The sequence below is a fragment of the Dufourea novaeangliae genome, unplaced genomic scaffold (genome assembly GCF_001272555.1).
Source record: "Dufourea novaeangliae isolate 0120121106 unplaced genomic scaffold, ASM127255v1 scaffold147, whole genome shotgun sequence".
Classification (NCBI taxonomy): Eukaryota; Metazoa; Arthropoda; class Insecta; order Hymenoptera; family Halictidae; genus Dufourea; species Dufourea novaeangliae.
In genome coordinates, this window is record NW_015374029.1 from 631,069 (window position 1) to 651,548 (window position 20,480).

The 20,480-nt window shown below is 42.8% G+C and overlaps 1 protein-coding gene across 1 annotated transcript in view; it reads right to left on the minus strand.

The window, feature by feature from the left end:
• Nucleotides 1-2,614: 2,614 nt before the first annotated feature.
• The window catches only part of LOC107189406 (B-cell lymphoma/leukemia 11B), a 42,361-nt gene continuing 24,495 nt past the window's right edge, over nucleotides 2,615-20,480 (minus strand). Inside the window, exons 2-3 of the mRNA XM_015577931.1 lie at nucleotides 19,088-19,540; nucleotides 2,615-5,234 (exon numbers count right to left, since the gene is read on the minus strand). Coding sequence (XP_015433417.1) covers nucleotides 3,070-5,234; nucleotides 19,088-19,540 — 2,618 coding nt within the window. The 3' untranslated portion in view covers nucleotides 2,615-3,069. The remainder of the gene's footprint in view (nucleotides 5,235-19,087; nucleotides 19,541-20,480) is intronic.

The window sequence follows — 20,480 nt, forward strand, 5'->3', positions numbered from 1 at the left end:
TTGTTATGTGTGTGTGTTTGAGTTCATTTCTTTTCCTCCATTGTTTCGTTTCGTGAGGCAGGGAACTTGGTCCTATGATAGGATGAATTCGAATAAGAAAGACGAGCGAAAACTGTATTTGAACGAAAGCGTGCTACGCGTTTCACGGTTGTGTTCTCGGCCAGGTTCTGTTGTCCCGCGTCTCGATACCCTCGAAATGATGGGAAAAACCCATTTTACCCCCACAAACTTTTGTCGAATATTTCTCCCCTGCCCGAACCCCGCGAAACGATTCACGATTTCGAGGACGATAAAACACGATTCGCTCTCGTTCACGATGAAAGAATTGATGCAATTAATTATGTAGTGATGATTTATTTATTTCACGTGTTCGAATAGTGACGACATTCGTCTGCCTTATTCTCCGCCTGGTTCTCCACCTCCTTCATCCGCCTGCTTCGTGTTCTCTGTCTCGTTCGCTACGGGCAGTGCCATTATTTACATGTATCGTATAAACGGAGCCTGGCATGTACGTATTTTCGGAATCGATCTAACAAACTTTGCTTCTTCCCTTTTTTTTTTATTTTCGTTTCATTAAACTAGATAACGAGATTTTTATCTAGAGCCGTACACGTCTAACACCGAGACAACTATGTTGATATGAGTTTCCTTTTTTTCATTTTATTAAGTACTTCGCTCTCTCTCTCTCTCTCTCTCTCTCTCTCTCTCTCTCTCTCTCTCTCTTACTCACGTCGCACCGGGTACGCAAAAAATTCGTCGAACACATTCTCACCTTCTGATTCTCACGATCGCTCGATTCACGCAATTCTTTTCACAATTTTAACGAGCACACAGAGAGACATACACACACACACACACACACACACAGAAATCGAAGTGTACACGCATACGTACGTTTCTTCATCGTTCGGTTTCCGAAGTTTATTACCTTATTGCCTAGATCATTTTTTTTTTTTATTTAGGAACAGTCCCCTTCGAAAACGTTTACAACGACGCGTTTTTGCAGGATAAACGAAAGAAAGGAGAAGAAGAGACGAACAAAAATAATGATAATAAACAGAAACTATATTAAGTTAATGGAACGCAAAAAAAAAATATGATCTCGATCCGCGGCGATCCGCCGATTTACCTCAGTCTTGGGCTAAAAAAAAAAAACAGAAAAAAAAATAATCGTCAACCAACCGTCAGCGGGTACCGCCTCACTCTCTCTCTTTTTCTCTCGCTCTCTCTCTCTCTCTCTCTCTCTCTCTCTCTCTTTCTCTCGTGGTGAACGCCACGTGTTTTCGCAGGATCAACGGTTCGTCTCGATCCAACGAAAGCCGTGCGTTCACGGATTCACAATAAATATAACCAACGAACAAACGCGCTATAACGAATAGGCGTCGAGCTTAAATCGCGCGACAATGGCCGTCGATTATTTGCAAACGATCGATCAGTCGGAATATTTCCTTTTTCCCTTTACATTTTTTACATACTTGTTTTCGTTCGTACCTCGCGTTTCGTCGAACATAATTCCATGATCGTAGGTTTCGTACTTTTTTTTTTAACGTTGCTTCGAACGGTCTCTAAACAATATTGTGGAAAATCGTCGGAAAAATCGACGGACACATTTCGCGCGCGCGTAGTGACGCGGCTAGCGCCGATAAACCTAAACAACTTTGGCATCTTCTTAACCATTTAAAACAGCTTTCGATAATAATTTAATATCGGGATAAAATAATGAATACGGCGTTTACAGTCGCTGCGAACGCAGTTAATAATATAGTGGCAATGAATAATAGCAATAATAATAATAATAATAATAATAATAAAGGTCAATAGTAATAGTAATAATGACAATAATAATGAATAATCATTAATAGGCAATAATAGAAATGGTAATAATATTAATAGTGGACCTGTAAAGTCAATAAAAGTACTATCATACATTTTACATAGGATCGAGCTAGTGCTTAAAATCTAAAAACGCAGCTTTGTTGCCTTTACAATGTTTTAAACGTACGGTTCGAGTACTGACGGTATCCTAGATCATCGATAACAGAGCCCCCGTCTCCCTCCCCCGAGTATCGATGTTTTTCGAGTTATATGTACAGACAGAATCGTCGAAGTCGCTGATTCTTTTTCTTCCGCCCGTGGAAACGAAATTTACTTAAAGGAAAAAAAAAAAAGAAAACAAAACGAAAACAGAAAAAAAGGAAAAGGAAGGAAAGAGACTCGTCGATATCGATCGACATACAGCGAGCGTCGTCCGGTAGGTATAATGTACAAAAAGTTTTTCCCCTTTTTCCCCACGACTTTCTCTCGCGTCTTTTCCCATTTGTCCCTAATACATACAGAGTGGTTGCAGGTCTCCATAGTATATAACGTAATCTACATATATATACACAGAAAACACTCGTCACATTACATATATATATATACATATATATTACGTTATACAGTATGTATAATATATCTATCATTAAATAAATAATCTTCAAATGCGATAATAAAGTCACTATGTTCATTATCCTATGTATAATATTTATATTAGGTAACCATTCGTTTGTTTTTTTTTCTCTAGTTAAATTAAGAACGCAGAGTAGGTTTTATCCAGTACCTCCTCTCTCTTTCTCGATCTTCTTCTTTATCCTGAACCATATTCATCCGGTCCAGTTTCTCGTTATCAGGAAGACCCTCGTGGTTCGGTCGTGCCTCGAGGGCCTCGTTGTTTGCATTTCTATATGCATCCTCGTTGGGACCGTTTCCAGGTCCTTCGATCGTCGACTGCCTTATACACCACCTCTCTCTCTCCCAATCTAGAGAGGCGACCTTGGACATTTCAGGAAGATCCTCCGGATCACGCGGCGGCTTCTCTCGTCGCGCGATTTACGTAAGTCTGCCTTTTTAAAAAAGACTCATCTCTCCCATTTCGGGACACACCTACACGTGTTCACGACTCGGTTCGCTCTCGTCTACTCTCTGTGTCTCTGCTCTCACCGAGGAAGAAGATCCCCCTCTTCAGTACACTGGGTAGGGTGGCCTGTGCGGCCATAGCGGCGGGATCGGCGGTAGGCTTCCGTTCCAAGATCAAGTGTCCTTCGTGCTCAACGAGGAGTCCTCGTCTTGGCTACCTGGATAGGGCATGCCCAATTTCGGACCCTGTTGCACGACCACCACGCACTTTCTCATGTGTTTCTCTAGCGTGCTGGGTACGGAGAACGGCATCTCGCAGAAACGGCACTTGTACGTGTCCTTGCCGTGTCTGCCGTGCGTCTTCATGTGCCTGGTCAGCTTCGAGCTCTGCGCGCACGCGTACGAGCACAGTTCGCATTTGTACGGCTTCTCGCCGGTGTGCGATCGCCTGTGTACCGTCAGGTTCGAGCAGTTCTTGAACACTTTGCCGCAGTATTCGCACGTGTCGTTTCTACCGCTGCGTTCTTTCTTCAGTAACGGGCTGGGCAGGCCTTGTAACGCTAGGCTCGATGTGGTGGCCTTCGAGGCTTTACGGAATTCGTTGTTCTCCAGGTAATGGGGACTGGGCAGCCATAGGCCGCCGAAGTCCGGGCCCGAGGACCTGGGAAAACCCTGACCGGAGAATATGTTAGGTGTGGTCGAGGAATTGAAGTTCGTGGGCGACAGGGCGCTGTCTTTCTCTTTGTTATTGTTCAGAGAGTTGGTCAGGTTCGACGGGGATTCCGTCTTGATGAATCCGCCCCGATGGTTCTCCTGCAACGCCTGTCGGTAGGCTTCCGAGTATTGTGCTATGTTGCTCAACCCGAACTTCTCCATCAGATCACCGACCAGACTGGCGGGTTTCTGTTCTACTCTTCCACCACTTTCCTCTCCGCTTTGACCTTGGGTAGTGCTCAAATCCTCGGGAGTATTCTCTTCGTTATCTTCTCGTTCAGCCTTGGGCTCGGTCTCTTCCGCCTCGTCTAGGTCCATGTTTTCGTCGCAGCTGGAACCGTCATCGGGGACAGTCTCGACGCTGCCTTGGGGACTGGCCGCGTTTAGGTTCTCCTGATGTTCCTTTCTCATGTGTTTCCTTAACTCCGCGAAACTGGCCACTTCGATTTCGCACACCTCGCATCTGGTGGGCGTTGTTTGACCGTCCTGCGTGCCGTCCCGTTGATACTGTCTCTCTTTGTCTCGATGGCTTCGTCGATGGACGATCAGGTTGGATTGGAAACGGAATTTCTTGTCGCATACCTCGCACGTGTAGATCGTCTCGGACGCGGAATCCGTGATGATCGGCGTAGAGGCGACTGGCGGGCTGGTCTTCTCGCTGTCGGTCGAGTTGTTGTTGTTGTGATGACCGATCGGACTTTGATTGTAGCAGGGCGGTGAGTTCTCCTTCTGATGGTTACCGTGCGTGATGATCGTGGTGTTGTTGGACGCCGGTTTCGGCGACTCGACCGTTTGACTATGATTCTGGACCGGCTGTGGCGGTTGGGGCTGTGGCTGTTGCTGCTGTTGCTGTTGTTGGACGGTACTCGGTACTGGTACAGGTGGTACCGGGGCAGGCGGATTAGCGTTCGTCGTCGTGTTACCGCTACTAGGTGGAGCCGCGCCTAAGGACGGATTAGCGAGGCTCCTTAGGCGCGCCGAGTAAAAATCCAGGTTGGCTTCAAGTGGAGGAGGATGCGCCTGACCGGCAAGCCCACGACCGTGCGACAATTCAGCTAAGTTCGCCAGGTTCCGGGCGTTGTTCAGAGAGTCCAATGAACTACGGACTAATGGATCCCCTAAGTTCAGCCCGTCCATGCCCCGAAGCGGATCGCCCAGGTTCTGAAGATTCCTGGTCGCGGTCTGGAGTTCTTGGAGGCCTCTGTACCCGGCCAGCGGATTCAGGGCAAGGAAGTCTGGCCTGAACATCGGCGGAAAGCTTCGTTCCAGGTGTTGAGGTAGCCTCAGAAAACTGTGCAGAGGATCGCCGACTAGGGAAGCGGAGGACTGTAACTGTTGTCTACCACCGCTGCTACCGCTGGAGTTCGTCCCGCCGGACGAGTTCGCCGCGGAGGAACTTCCTGTCGATTTTCCGCTGAGATTCAAATGATTCGGCGGGCTCAGGTGGTGCGTGTGGGTCGGTGTCGGTGTCGGCGGACTAGGTGCCGGTGTGGTCGACGAAGAATTCGTGGACGACGACGGGGAGGTGTACAATCTAGCGCCGTGGGCGCTCTGGACGTGCTGGAGTAGCTCCCACGCGGAGGACAGTCTTCTGGAACACTGGGAGCACTGCAACCATCTCGGTTCTGTAACAAAAAACGCAAACGCGTGGCGGTTCAGGCATTTGGATTCGCCACGGTGGAGGACGATTACGCGACCGATAAGTTGTGGGGGGGGGGGGGAACACGCTTAGGCAAGAGAAAATGATTTATGATACACGCGGTTGAAAACCGTCGTGTATAGCAAGACCATCTAGGGGACGAATCGTGTGCGACACATTGTAAAGGGACACACGTACGGAGACACAGACACGTAGCCCCACTATCAATTTCCGTGGGCACCCTTAATTTCGCGGAATCGGGACAGGAATCGGTAGTCGCCGATTGAATTCGGAATTCAAACGGCGCGCCTGTGTCAAATTGCTGCTTCGTCGCGGGGGTGTCTGGGGGTGTGGGCTTAAAAATAATATCCCCGAGGAAGATCTATGAAAGATGGGGGATCGGTTGCCGCAACGCGCGGTTCTGAAACTGACCCTTAACGACTTCTCGACCCTCTATATCCGTGATACCGTGGGGTGGGCAACGACAAGCGGGGGGAAGGGACGGGTTTTGAATTTCAATGTTTTTAATCCGGAATATCAGATTTTCGGCCATTTTTCACGCTACGCGTACCAGAGATGACGACGACGACGACGCGGTTCTGGGGGGTGTCGGTGGGATTTTATTAATTCGAGGCCACCCTTCGCGACGGGGGCATAGAGAAAGAGGGCGAGCCAGAAGAGCGGAACAGTCGCCCGGGATGGCCACGCCATGTGCTTCGAGAAACGACCCTTATTTCGCGGCTCGGAGACACACCGTCGAATACGTAACCTCGAGAACATATTCACGGATCCTCTGCTAGTTCCGGCCGTTAGAGGGGGGACGATCGTGACTTAAATTTACGTTCGGGGCAACGTGGTAGCCTGAAGATGTGTTCCAGGTCGATGTACGTTTTCGAACGGTCTCTCCCTTTTTCTCGAGGGTCGTACGACTCGCGGTCATGGACAAGTAACCGCGCCATTTGCACTTCGGAGGAGAAAATGCGGGGGATTGGGTTATTTATAACAGTTCCACGTGTCACTGTGATTTTTTTCAATCGATAGTATTTCGAAATTTTCTGTTATGGAGAACTCGGAGAAAGTCATTTTAGGTGAGACCATTTTACGTGAGATTAAATTGTCATCGATAATCCACTTAAGGTACAGGTGCTCAAGTTTCGAGTTTTATTAGGAAATCGGTATTAGAATCGCAAAAGGAGGTATCGTGAGTTTTTTCTTCCGCGATTACAACACGAGACCCTGAGTCGTTCTTTAAAACTTTCCAGCTGAATCGGACGCGAAGGTAACGCGGAAAGAGCAGTCTGGGAAAAGATTAAAAAGTTCACGACCGTTTCCCATATTATGTCGTCTCGGAGTAATTTAGCGAACGAAATGGAGGGGGAAACAGGTCGATCGGAAACAAAGGGTCACGGAAAAATAAAGCATCCCTAATTAAATGGACCTTCGAGATAAGGGGAAGGCCTCTTTGTCGCGAAGAAAATCCTGGAGAGCCGTCTTAAAGCTGAACTTCTGCTAAATCAAGGTTCACGTGAATTTCTTCAACTCTGCTCGAAAACGACGTCGTTTCTCCTGACGAATAAAAATTATGACGATCGAACGGTTAATCGGTTTTTCGATTTTTCTCAATGGTACTACAAGATTCTCGAGGAGAAATTCTTTCAGTAGAGAACACTTTAGGAACGCATGACCGATGCTCGATAAATGAATCACGTTCCCTCGGATGCCAACTCGACAATGGGACGCGTAAACAATGAATCCTAAATTAAATTAGAATCAAGTCGGGGACGTCAGGCTTATAAGTGATAGGACACCACGCGACAATACACAATGGAACACATATCGCCGGTTGTAACAAGGTGCTAAGTAGAATAACGAGGCTGCCGGTGGGCGACAGATTTTTCTTCCCCGCCTCGGCTGACCTTTCACCACGATTACGCTCTTGGCGTTTACGCGTTGCAGTAAGAAGCGTTCACGGAATGAGACAGGAAAATACCGCGATCCCGTCGCAGATCAATCTCTGTTCGATGTGGAAACGATGTATTCACGTTGAAAACGGCCCCGAAGAATGGTAACCAAGGTCTCATAAAAGCAGAAAAATCATTTATTTAATTTATTACTCAAGGTGCTTAATTTCTACAATTCTGAATCGAAATTGTCCATCCACAAGCAGGAAAATCCATAGACCACGGATATTTAGTCAAATATAGACGTTTTCGGGTGAATTTACAGAAATTCGAATCAAAGAAAAATTTCTTTACTGTATAATACCTTTAGCCACCAGAACGGAGAAGTCTTCCATTTCTCCAACTTTTTTTTATTTGAAAAATGTTTCGTTTTCGACGTAATTATGTATCATTAAAAATAGGAATTTTTTTTATTAGAAGTAAAACGGAAAACCTGTTGCTGTCTTTTAAAATTACGAAGAAATAAATGGCGTATTCACGGTTCGTGTCCTCAAGGGTTAAGGATTCCTTCGGGTTATAAATAAAAGAATAAACCTCATTGAACTTCATTAAATATTTTACTATTCTGAATTCTAGTCATCTAATGATGCTTTGTTATTTTCAATTCCCTAAGTACCCTCTAGAATTAAGTTTAATTTACAATCTTTCCAATAATTCATTTAAAACAAATCTGTAAAATGCGAAGAAAATGTACCTTCTTATCCGACGACAAGACCACCGAGTCTAAAAATCGAGAAGACAAAAGAGCGTCGAGGTAACAAAAGGTTCGTCAGGGGAAAAGATGTTTGAGTAGCAGGGAGCTTCAGAAACAAAACAGGGAGAAAAAACACGTAATTTACTCCGACTGATCGATTCGATCCTTTTCGAGTGGCGAACACGGAGTTCCGAAGTCTAAAACCACGGGGGAAAAATTAGAAAGTGAGAAAAGGGACGAGTCACGCGGCAAATGAGGGGTCATCGGTTGGGCAAACCGTGAAAATTTGGCATATTGTTTCACGCCTTCGGCCCTTGCGGCGCCCTTCGGGGTCTCCCCACGGTTTCCTTCCTACGCCCGGAAGTCGAAAATATTGCCGAGTTCCCTTCTTTCGTCGACACAGAGAGAGAAGAAAAAAAAAATGGAGAAGGGGACCACCGAGAGATAAGCGAGTGCTCGAGAGCATAATAAAGGTGTATCGATTCACGGCCGAACCCGTCTTTTCATATGCAAACCTCGCAAGCGGCCATCCGTTAGGATTATTTCTTTAGATTTTCACGATCTTTCTACTACGGGGAAACGGTTTTCACCGTTCGACGGAGAGGACGCATCGATCATGATTTATAGAATTAAATTTCTTCGAGTAACAAGACTGGAATACAGTTACAGTGAATAAACGTGAATTGAAAATTAATGAACATTGATAAACTCGCGGTGGGGATACTGTGGTTGGTTGGCTGGAGGAAGAGTGATTAATGAAACCATTATTATTGTTATACTTGTTTAGTTACTATAGAAATATTTACACACCTGTTAAGAAATTATTATTATTCGAACTTTATTAAACTTTAGGAAACAGGAAACCCATTTTTAGGCTCCGGATGAGTTGTTTAGTTTTGTAGTATAACACTATAATAAATATATAAAAGTTCTAACTCGAAAATATAAAAAGTTAAAAAAAAATCTGCCAGTTCTCTAAAGGTTAATAATCTACAATCATAAACGATATCGATATTGGGCATTATCGTGAGTTGCTAAAAATGTTATACTCTCCTATAACGATACAAATACAAAAGATTGAAATATAATGAAAGTGTGAATATTATTTCGAATATTATACCGATAAACTGAAAATTATTGAAATATAGGAAAGTATTATCAATTCAAGATTATTAGTTGCTACTAATTTTATATCTTTCTATACAGATATACATAAAAAATATTGGAATACAATAAAAGTACCTATGAATATTGTTTGGAATATTATACCGATAAACTGAAAATTATTGAAATTAGAAAATATATAGTTTCATTCTGAAGAATCTTTTTTTAAGTAGAAATGTTTATCAGTTCGTGAAGTCGTTGGGTACTGTAATTTTTTTTCTGGTCGGATGTACCATGATCGGGGGCTAAATTCCAGCGAAGGTATCGGGGGATCAAACGAACAATATGGCCACCACATACGAATCCTGTCCTTCGACGTTCGCGATAGTGACCGAACGATTTTCCTCAGAAATTGCCCGACAAATTGGCCCACGAGACGTTTACGAGCAAATTGTTCGGAACGCCATTGTTTAACGACGAGCCGTGCCTTGGTCATCCTACGAATACTTCCTTTCAACCCTTTCACGGAAGATTTCACGCGAAACCCGGGCTACCCTCGCCGAGGGGACACTTTCCGCAAAATAATTTCCCGAAACCAGACTCCTCGACAAGCTTCTTTCGCCGAGGACAAATATTTCGCGAATTCCTCTTCTATTGAATTCTCTACATTAAGAAACACGACCAGGATACATTCGATTCTGTATTCAAAAATAGATCGAAAACACAGAGGATACTTTCTTCGTATTATCTTCATTCCTGATGAAATTAACGTGAAAATTGTTTTAGATGGCCTTATTTTTCATGCATCAGTATGCAATAATAGAAATGACTTCTTCACTAACATATTAACGACGTTCGGTAATAAATACGTTCAGCTTAGATTGAATTTACAGGATTTCCGTAATATTTCGAAAATACATCACAAAGTTGCGTCGCAGCGCTCAGCTATACAGACGTAATAAATTTCCTTTTACTGACCAAACTGAAAAATAGGTTTCTCCTCCGAAACAATAATTCACTAAAACTATTTACATGACAGAGAAAGAATTTTCTACACAGATGAAACACGAAAAGATGTTGGGTTACCGTTAAGAAGAATTCACCCCAGACTCGACAATACTATACCATCAACCCTTCATAAACAAATATACTTTTTGCACACTCCGTAGGCAAACTGGGTCCGTTTACGTCCAAATCAAACTTTTTCTACTGTTCTAGGGTCCCATCGAAACCATCAAAGTCTCTACTGCATTGCACAATTATCGGTTAAGTTAAACGTTTAAAACTTCTTTCAATAAAAATGAAAATCCAGGTGGAAGTTCAAATAAAATATAATTTGTTCGTCAACGACCGAAGTTGCCTACGGAGAATTAACAATTTCCCATTGAGTGTTGCCTCTTCATGATGTATTAATTTATTAATTACCATTCAACAATAACACCCAAAATTTATTGATAATCAAATGACCAATTATTCACCGCCGAAACGTTCGTTCGCAATCGTCGCGTCGTTCGGGGGTCGGTCACCGTCGATTTATTAAAATACACACTCGCACCGACGCCGGTGAAAATCTTTTTCGCTTTTCAGCCATGGGCACATCTGCCCCATCTATGACGTCACGAGACGGGCACAAAGGCCTTTAATCCAGAATGGCGTGTGACAATATTAAAATATCGATTAGCCAACGTATGCGGCGTATGCACTTTGTCCTACCGTACAAGGGTTGCACTTAAAAGGGACAACGTGCACGGGATCACGTCCAGGTAGCTAGATCGCGGGCGATTTTAATCAGCCCCGTCAGCCAGATTATCCGAGAGGATGACCGATTCCAGTCGGAATTCCAGCCTCCCGTAAAATTTACACACGGCAATTTTATACTTTTCTATATATAGATAACTCAACCACCATCTTCATTCGGGGAAATTCAAGCGAATAGATCATTTCTTCGATGAAAACCTTTTTGTGGACATTTTTGTGTCTCTTTCTTTAACCCTTTGCACTGGACTGTCCCCTCTGAAGGGACAAAATGTATGGAAAATTAGAAATTCCGAATGCAAAGGGTTAATATTTTGTTCACATGGACTTACTTTCAATTTGATTCAATATCTCGAATTTTGTGTAATAAATTTCTAATGGGTTCAGTGTAGTTCCTTTTAGAATGTTTCACACGAGGCCGACAGTGTTCCTACAGGAAGAACACGATTCTAATTTTCCTGACTACGAGTATTGACCTGGGATTCTTGGAAATCAGCCCGCGACGGCTAATTGTTGGAATGACCCATGGTCAGGGGCCCAGTGTTCGGCTCCCAAGAAATCCTGGTTTATGGTGCTGCCGACAGTAAAATTGTTCTTTAAGTGCCCGGGGGTCTTTGTGTGGCCCATGTGCCTGGCTTTACAAAACGATTTCTAGAACCGTGGGCTTATTTTATCGAACTTCAGTTTTCGATTATGCAACCATTTCGGTATTGTTTATAGACAGTTTTATAGATACTACAAATTCAATGGCTCTTGTTTTTCTTATGGACAATTATTATATCATCGAATTGTTTCTTCCACAGGTCTGTTTTGTATTTCGTCTGCGTTTCTTTCAAATAAATGAACACGTATTCTTTTGTGGTCACTAAAAGCTTGCAGTATTGGTCAGAAGATTCTCGAAGGCCCTTTATGTCCCTTGCTGCGTCCGACCGCAAATATCAACGGTGGACCAGGTCGCCCATTAATTCGCTCGTCTCGTAAATAAACGGTGGAGAAAGAAATTCAACGGAAGCATATTTTTATGTTTTAAGTAACACCATTTCTCAATTTTACTCGTACGAAAATTATTAGATTTTCTATTGTTCGTCTAGAATATTCGTTGCATTTTTTTAACGGTCGACATCTTCGACTTCATCTTTCGGTTGCTCGAAAAACCCTTTCTGTCGCGAGTCGGAAACAAGAAACAAAGAGAAGATTCATTTGTCTTGGCGTTCCGGAAACGTGGATACGTTTCGCGCGCGCGTATATTAAAACTTCGGCATTTTCTTGTCTTTTCAAGTGACATTCTCATTGTTCCCGTCGAATTTCTTCCCCAAGGACGAAGACAAACTACAGGATGAAGCTACTTTTCGAAAAAGACTCGGTATTAACACCCACAGGGACAGAAGTACGGGTTAAAGTGTGAAAAATGAAGTAGAAAACTCGTAACACGTATGTACATTAGAAAATTCCTTGTCCTTACGCGTTAAAATGAGTTCGAAACGGTGAATTCATGACTTTTCTACTCTAACATACTTGCAAAGCTAGAACAGTCACAATATATTCCAAAATAGACAGAAATAGCTTCTATAGAAGTGAAACTTCACGAATTCTATTTCTATTTCATTAGAAAACTAAATAAATCCATTAATTAAAAATCAACAGTATCACTGAAAATTCGTTATACTCAGCTTGAATCCAAGTCAAAAGCACCCTAAAGACACAAATTTTAAACCGAAATTATTCTCAAGAACGAAACAGATACATAGAAACAGTATATTTATCGTATTAGATTTCGTACCAGACAGCGCCTGTATTCTTCTTCAGCTTCGCCTCGAAATCCACAAACGACCAGGTCCAAAGAGAACGACTTATCGAAGAGAAATAAACGAAGAGTATAAGGAACTCGTGGTTCACCGGGAATCCCGAAGAAAAGCAGCAAGAAACGCGGTGCAAGTAGCGCGTATTGGCTTTGCCGGTCGCTCCGTGTATCACTTTTATGTCGTCCTCGTTGACTTCCTTCCGCGAGGCGGGGGTGGCGAGATGAGGGGGTGGACGGAGAGAGGGACAAGGGGGGCAGAAGGAAGGGCTGCAGGACCTCGAAACCCCCGAGATACAACCAATTCGCAAGCAATTCTCGACGCGCCTCGGGCGGTCTCCACGAAGACGACAACGGACGGATAGAAGAAAGGGTAGGAAGAGGAGGTTTACGACACGGGGGTGGGAAGCATAAAAAAAAAAGAAAGAAAGATCGTCGAAGCTCGGCCGCGGACCGAGAATTAATATTCCCAGACAAACGTGACAGATAGATCAAATCTGCATCTCACCGGGAGCACTGGTGTCAATTTCGACGGATTATCGCCTCTCGTCTCGCTTCCTTTTCTCTCCACCCCAACCCACCCTTTTCGTTCCCCTTTCTTCTCCAACCCTTGACGCGCGCGCGCGCCTGATCTTCCGTAACGTCACTTTCTATCTTATTTTTTCGTAGCGCAGCTGGCTCCTAGGACAGTCACGATCTTTCAGAAAGCGTGCCTCTTTTTTCGTTTTCTTTTTTTTCTCTTCCGGGGGATGTATTTTATTTCTACCGGTCTGAAAATTACGTTTTTCCAGACTCGTGGGTGGAAGATATTTTGTGACTCGTGGGCGCGACGTACTGCTTCGGGGGATGTTTCGTAGTACGTCGGCGTTTCTTAGACGGTGGAATATTTGTTTACATTAGGGGTGTGCAAGCTTTTCGATTGTAAGAGACAATACTTTTCATACATTTTTGAAGGTTCAAGAGCCTCAGAAGTGAAATATTCTAATATTGATACATAACATATGATATTATTATACATAGATTGCGGATTTTATGTATTTATAACCTATAGGTCTCTGTGAAATACAATGAAGGACAAAATTTTCATTAAATGCAACGAGGGTTCTGTTTTCTTTTATCCCAATAAGATACTAAAGGAAGAAAGAAATTCCTGCTACTGTTTTTGTCTTTAGAATCTTGCATAGAAATCTGCAGTCTAATAATAGATTATTAATACAAAAGTTTAGGAAAACTATATTCTATCGCAACTGCATAAATTTGATCGGTAATAAAGGGCACAATAGGATTGATCATATAGAAACTAAATTGTCAAACCAAGCACATTTATCTGGACTAATATCACAAGATTCCTTACCACCCCTCCAGTATCTACAAAACTTCTTCACAGGCAAGTTACTCAAACTAAACACTAAAAAAAGTCCATTCTTCACTTATTTCTATATCGTAAAAATCGAAGCAACTCAACAACCGCCGATTCCCATCAACTACACCTCCCTCTCGAAGACGCACCTTTAGGTGCATCGATTTCAGAAGAATGTAAATAACTCCATCCAACAAAAGCAGCACAGACATCGAAAGCATTTCCAACGACAATAATACCCAATAGAATATTTCACCGCCAATAAATGCAAAGATGTTCTTCGACCACGATCTCTGCTTCCGATAGACGCAGCCAGGCGGGTTAATTCGGGTCGCGGGCGAAACCACGGGCCACCCGCTTCACGGCCGTCCGGGTGATTAATGCAAACGATCATAATTACGTAACAGATTGTTGATGCACCGAGCACCGGTGTCTCTTTAAAATTTCATCACGGTCCGTGAGACTCGTTCCAGCCCCCTCCCTCTCGCCCCTCCACGGTGGCCACGTTGGCAGTTAACCCCATCCGGGGAGAGCAGCGCTCGCGCCAGAGAGAAAGAGAAAGATAGAGAGGATGGTGCTCATCCCCAAAACTCGTCGGCGTCAGGCTTGTTCTCCGGATAAGCCCCTTTCGTCGCCTTTTTTGTCGTGCTTTTTTTTGTGTTATCGAACCGGCCACGTCCAAAAGCCCAATTAGAATCGTCCTATTGTCTGGCCACGTGGTCCGCACGAGCCGTATGCATACGGACGCGCGCGCTTCGCTGTGCGCGTGTTGTGTATATCTAGTATTGGGCTCGTCGCGTGCGTCCAGGTAGAGAGAGCACGGATTGCAGACGATCGACACACGCACGATGAAACGGGCAGTGTCCCCGTGTTACGACCCCTCCTCCTCCCCTTTATATGGTTTTTTGGTGGCTTTCCTTTTTGGCCGCGATCGAAACTCTCGACGGTTTATCCGTGCATACTTGAGGGTGGACGCCTCGATTAGTAGGTAACTATTGGGACACTGTTACTGAGATTCGTTTTGGGGGTTGTGGTATGTAGTTTGCGAGAGTTGGGGTGTTTTGGAACTACTAATAACGGAGTTTTATGCAAAATGACATTTTTTAAAGTAATTCACAGCAAGAGCAAATGTAGGAATTTCTTTCTTCTCTTAAGTATACTAGTTAGTTCAAAATAAAATAGAATATTCGTTGCGACTAATGAAAGTTTTGTGTTTTATTGAATTTCGCAGAGCCTTATAGGCTGTAAATGCATAAAAGCCGCAGTATAATGATAACACTGTTGACTTTATTTTCTGTTTTTTCAGGAAGAAAGTTATTGATGTTAATTGATGTTGAAATATATTTCGTGGGATTTATGCCTGTGATCTAAACTATATTTGGCGATAATGGTTAATCATTGACACTAGAACTACCAAACCTGTCAAAATGACGGAATTCAATTTTGTTATTTTATTATTACTGATGTTATGTTAAAGTGCTTCCGTCGATATTCATGTCGACATTTAATTCACTGTATATTCTACATTAGACTATAGTATGCTATACGATATCATATAGTATAAATATTTATATATTATGAAATGTAATTTATTATGCATTCAACGCTGGTAGTTCTAGTGTCAATTGGTCAGGTGGACTCTGAGGAACTACTTGACTGTTCATTGAAATCTATATTTTGCAACGCTGTAAATGTATGAACATCCACAGTCTACTTACTAATAAGATTTCCTTTATAAATAACAGTAATTCGTATCGAATAATACTTTTTAAATAGAAATACAATTTTAGTAACTAATAAGATTTCCACCAGACCAGTGAGGAATCTATAATTAAACATTTATTACAATAAAACATTTATTATATATAGAAATATAGAATAAAGAAGCTTCAACTCCATATGGACGACAATTTTCCGAGATCAACCATATTACCCCTCTCGAAACATGATTCATGATATTCTCTGTTTTTCACAACAACCATGATTTTCGTTCATAAATCATTATCATTTCTTCGAATTTCAATAAACGAATAGGAATATCAAAGACTTCTGGTCTCTCGAGCAACTCCAAAATTGTCCCCGGTTAAAAACAGTGGCGATTTTAATAACTGAATGGGACCATCAAAATCTTCTGCCATCCCAAACAACTCCAAAATGTTCGAAGCTTATACGTGTGAAGTCACTGTCGAAGAACATCGGAAAAGTCGAGCGTCTAATAAAATTATCCATCCGGGCGTAACTTTTTCGAGCGAGAGACAATTAACATTGAACGAGTCTCGAGGGCCGATGGCGGAGGGGGTCATTCCGGGGAACGTAATAATATTTACAAAAGTGGGAAGACGCTAATTGTAAGACGACGAGGGCGTTGGGGGGCGTGGGGAGGGTAGAAGGGCAGTGACTCTCATCGAATCGCGGCCACGCTCCCTCTCGTCTTCGCTCCTCTCTGCGATGCAAAGCAGCCAGCCCGCGTCAATTTGCACAGGTAAGCACTGAGTTAAGAATCTCAAAGGCTGTGCTTTCAATTCATCAGGGCCGTCGGGCCGCATGAATTTCGTTTGTGGTGGCCGCCCGTTTCTTTGAAGTTAATCGGAGTAAACCGCCACAGATCGCGCTCCGGTGTCGATTCGTCGAGACGAGTGGGTGCGAAATTAAAGCTAACCCCACCCCCAGGCCCCATCCCGCCTTCTATTATGTACTCGCGAGCCGCAATTGTACCGGCGGAACCGGTCGAACTTCGAGGGCATTGTTGGAACTTTGCGGGAAAATTAAACAGTGATTGGGAAGCTCGACGTTGATACTTTGGGAAAAAATCATGCTTATTTCAAATCTATTACATTCTAGATTTCTTCGTAGCTTTAAACAATTTTAGTCAATTTAGAAACGTTTAGTGATCTGTGGGAAAATGACTTACTACGGATTCCTCTCGATTATTGTCCTGGCATTACCCTCAATTGGGATTTTGGGTAAAAACGAATTTACGAGGGTCTGAAGCTTTTCTATCTATACGATTATTGTCTTGGCATTACCCCCACCAGTAGGGGAGGGTGTGTGTGCGGAACCTGTCAAGCCATACTTTGGTGTCGAGGGTTGGGTTTTGGGTAAAAAACGAATTTACGAGGGTCTGAAGCTTTTCTATCTATACGATTATTGTCTCGGCGCGGATCCGAGTTCGGGACGATAATCGAGAAGAGTCTGTAGGTAGTAAAACTTTGAAACATGAATTTACTCCCAATCAGCTTGTATTTTGATGTTTAATTGTCTGGTGGCATATAAACAAGTGTTTCGAGGGTTAATAATTTAAAGTATTAGTTTTCGAGGTTTTGTGTGAAATTAAAGAACGATTAAGATTTAGTATCCTCTTCCAAGTTTTTGAGATCAACCTAATGTCCACTAATTGCTGGAATATCCCTTGACCACGCCTACTTTCACGTGGACAGCTTTTTCCTTCAGGGTTCTTAATTTATGATGTTTCACACAGGTAACTATAGAGTCCTTTGGAAATAATTTTCTGATATCGTCAGTGCACTTTTGCAGTGTATACTGAACACACGGACGGTATAATTTGGACGAATAAGAAGATTTTGAAATAAACTATTAATCTTATACAACGCAAAACCAGCGAAGAGCCTTAGCACCGTTAGACACTTCGGAATATGACAATGTGGCCGGCGATAAAAAGGGGTCACCATTGACGGTAGGGGGAGGGAGACTATGGGGGCAGGTTCACCCCAATCCCCAAGCGGGCTCTTTAAATTCAAAAATCGAATCTACCGCTGCATTGTTCGTGCTCGTTGAACCAGGATCGACATCAGATGGCAGACCGTAACTGTACTTTAAAACTCCCTTTTTTCTCTCTTTCTTCTTTGACCCCCTCGCCGACCAGCGAATCCGAAACTGGAGTTTTGAGGGCAGGATCCACTGTTCCCTGTCTGAGAATTTCTCTTTTGACAGGGAACAATTTGACGAAAAATAATGCCTCGTCGAAAATCCACGAGCGAAAACGACAAATAGGGGATGAAAATCATGATCGTGACTTTTCTATAGATTTCGGAATAAATTTCTATTGTTTCTTTTTCGAGTTATTATTCCAGTATCATTTGGATCGTCTCTGCGGTAAGATCATTTCGTAGGTCGTAAAGGTTCATAGAATATGAAAGTCGCGGGTGAGCATTTGTTGCCGGAACACTCGTGCTGTATTTATAGAGGTTGCCTTGACTCGGGAGACCTAGCGCAGACCTCAAAGCGGAATACGTCAAAACATCGCGACAACGCTTCGCTAGCATGCGTCGCTTCTTTCATCGCATACCAATGTCAATTAAATTCTTACGTGAGATCTGTAGCAATTAAAAGCATTCTTGAAGGAACATCCTTCTGTTGCGCGATGCCATTAAATATCGATCGTTACAATATTAACTAGAACGTGCAATCGAAACCGAAAAGATTATTTTAATATTGAACAGAGGCATAAAGTATCTAGGTATGTCACTTCAGAATCATACATCGACTCTACAGGGGGTTAAGATTCATTCTTCACTTTCCTCGTTTCTTTATTCATTTAGAGAATTTAGTAGTGGAAATTACCGAACGTCCAATCAGATTTGAGACTCTCAGAAGCCAAATAGACCGACCTCTTTTTTTCTCAAATTTATTAAGTTTAGTATTAAATCACCCCCATAAGTCCCCTGTATTAGCAATCTCTACAGTATCAATAATTCTTATTATTTCTTATTCGAAGAAGTAGAATCCTTTTGACATTCAGAAGTCTCATTTGTCCTACCTTGACTCTATTCCCACCCACGTTCCAATCAAATATCGACCATCACGAAGGGTACAGAACCTTTAAACACCACACTAGTTCAAATTTGCACCATCGAAACATCACTTCATCCAATCCTTTTCAAATTTACCATTCCCCTATACCAAATCCCTATTAAAAACTGATTTCCCACTTCTGCAATCATTACCATTAAATTCCCCAGCAAATGTTACCCAACAAAACTACGTTACGAGTCCAATTCACTTTCATTCTCTCCAAGTACTTAATCATCAAATTCTCAAAATCCTCAATTGGCACTAATGTGGTGTTTACGTATGCAATTTGGGGTGTGGTTTCGCAGGCATAATGCCAGAGAAAAGTGGCAAAGTGGCATCCAGACGGACTACTCACCAGAATTGACTGTGTTCGTGTCTGCGTCCACGGACTCGATCTTCGGTTTCTTCGGTATGTCCTCTTTCTCTTCTTCGGAGGTCTCCGTTCGTCTTTTCGGTGTCGAGCTGGCGCTTGCCTTCAGCTCGATCGGGCTCCCAGCATCCGGCCCGGATCCCTGAGGCGTCGGAGGACTGTCCAGCCTTCCTCCGCCCCGTTTATTTATGGGGGCGGATATGCTGGGCACAGAGTTCAGCTTCGAGTCCTGATCGACGGACTTCAGGGCCAGGGCGTCCTCCGGATCGGAGTCCTCCGGAGCCGCCGTCGCCGGCGGACTGTGACAGCCCTGCAACGTGCTGCGACAGTGGTTGACCTTGTGCTCGATGAACCGCACGATCTCGCCGAGGGGGTAGGACGCCCTGCAACCCCCGCATTGGACGGTGTCTGGGGATGTGGTACCTTGCGAGGTTTCCGCTGGAAACAAAGAATTCGAGATTCTCCGTCAGATTGCGTTCGCTTGTGTACCTCGATTATGGATGGTGTTGAAATGACAGGGTGGAAAATGTAGAATTTCAGACCGATACAGGGTGCTTCGAAAAAATGTTACAGACCTTACGGGGAAGTAAGGGCTATGTAGAGAAATTTAAGAAAATATGAGATCAATGTTCCTATTTATAATCATGTAAGTGTTCTTTTTATTATTTATTTATGCAGCAATCAAGAAAAAAAATTATTGGGTATAAAATCTAAACCTCCCTTTATGATTGAGTGTAAATACAAGTATTTCTAAAAACATTTTAACTTAATAATAGTTCATTTAACACGAGGTATTAAATGTCCCTATTTCTGCTCAGCGAAAATGGAAATGCCGAAAACAAACTTTGGCGAACAATATTTAAGATTCCTTAAGTTTTCTTTAGTAAACACTTATTAAATTTTTTCTAATAAAATACTGCCATCTATTGTCTGAACTAATTTAAATAATTTTTTGTTAACTAATTTATTATTTCACTTTTTACATTAAATAAAAAGTATACGTACTGAGCAGAAATCAGGACGTGATTAGAAATAGAGACATTGACCTTATACACTATTGTTCATGAGTCTCTGGTGGGTGGGCGAAAGAATATAATTCAGAATTGTTAGGTTTGCAGAGGAGCAGTTATAATATTTATTATTATAAGTGGTTTTCTGCAAGACTAATTCTGATTTATTTAATTGGTCGTAAAAATGACATATTTTAGACCACGTTTGTTATTTTATTGTAGCATACACGTTATTCATCGAACTTTAATATCCTTTAGACAATATTTATTTCAGACTTTCAGCAATTTCGTAACGCCCTGTAACATTTATTGCATATTCAATAAGTGTTGTAATATTTATGAGTGCTAGTGTACATTTAAAAATTCCC